The sequence below is a fragment of the Tupaia chinensis genome, unplaced genomic scaffold (genome assembly GCF_000334495.1).
Source record: "Tupaia chinensis unplaced genomic scaffold, TupChi_1.0 Scaffold000126_2, whole genome shotgun sequence".
In the NCBI taxonomy this organism is placed as follows: domain Eukaryota; kingdom Metazoa; phylum Chordata; class Mammalia; order Scandentia; family Tupaiidae; genus Tupaia; species Tupaia belangeri.
Window position 1 is genome coordinate 1,156,098 of NW_006159594.1, and position 966 is coordinate 1,157,063.

At 70.4% G+C, this 966-nt stretch overlaps 1 protein-coding gene across 1 annotated transcript in view; it reads right to left on the reverse strand.

Annotated features, from left to right (window-relative positions):
- AJUBA (ajuba LIM protein) overlaps window positions 1-794 on the reverse strand; it is a gene marked incomplete in the record, with an annotated part of 14,233 nt that extends 13,439 nt beyond the window's left edge. Inside the window, 1 exon segment of the mRNA XM_014586280.1 lies at window positions 11-794. Within this exon segment, the coding sequence (XP_014441766.1) occupies window positions 11-579 (569 nt within the window).
- Between the last annotated feature and the right edge of the window lie 172 nt (window positions 795-966).

A 966-nucleotide genomic window follows, 5' to 3' on the forward strand; every position in this document is an offset into this window, starting at 1 on the left:
GCCCGCACCCCCAGCCAGCGGTGGGCCAAACAGGCACGGCCCCGCGGGCAGAGGGCTCCCGTGCCGCTGGTCGTAGCCCATGCTGATACCGCTGGTGCGATTGCTGCAGGGCCGGCTCCCTCCGGCTCCGCCAGCCCCCGCGCCGTCCAGCAGCAGGCTGGCTCCGGGACTGGACGGCTTGCTCGCGTCGCTGGCTGAGCTACTGGCGAAGCTGGAGCGGGGGCTTAGGGCCGGGGCCGTGGTCTCCTGGCGAAAATCGGGGGCCAGTGACTGAGGTAGAGGCAAGGCTCGTGTGGGCGGCGGCCCCCCGGGAAAGGAGCCCTCGCAGCGCTGCGCCTCAAAGGAGCCGCGTGGATTCCGCTCAGCGTCCTGGGGGCCTTGCTCCCGGGCCGGCTCCAACGGCTCATTGCCAGGTTCCCCAGTAGCTCCTCGGTGCCCTGCTTTCCTAGGCACCCCCGACCCACTCGGGCGCCCCTTGCCCGACCCAGGGGTCCCATCAGACCCAGACCGGCTAGATTCACCCTTTCTGCGGCCGAACTTCTCCAGCAGGCGACTGGCTTTCTCCCCTAACCGCTCCATGCCCTCGGGCCTGGGGCTTCCAGCCCCCTCCCCGCCCGGCACCCTGCAGCGTCTCGGCGGCCGCTTCTCTTTCCCAGCAGCCGGACTCCGGGTCCCCAGGGGCACGGGATAGGCACAGGGGCTTAGCGGGCGGCCCGGATGCCCGGCGCCAGGAATCCCGCAGCATCCCCCAGCGGGAGCAGCTGCGTCCCCCCGCGCATCTGGGGTTAAGCGGGGCTAGAGCTGTCCCGTCCGCAGGTCTATCTGTTCACGCGTCGACTCGCCCGACCGCCCCACACTCCCCGGCCCCCGCCCCCTTCGCTCTCACACTTGGCACAGACCAAACTTCTCTCCCAAACTTTTGTCTGCCTGGCCGGATCTACTTTCCTGGAAGGGCGGAGCGCGGTG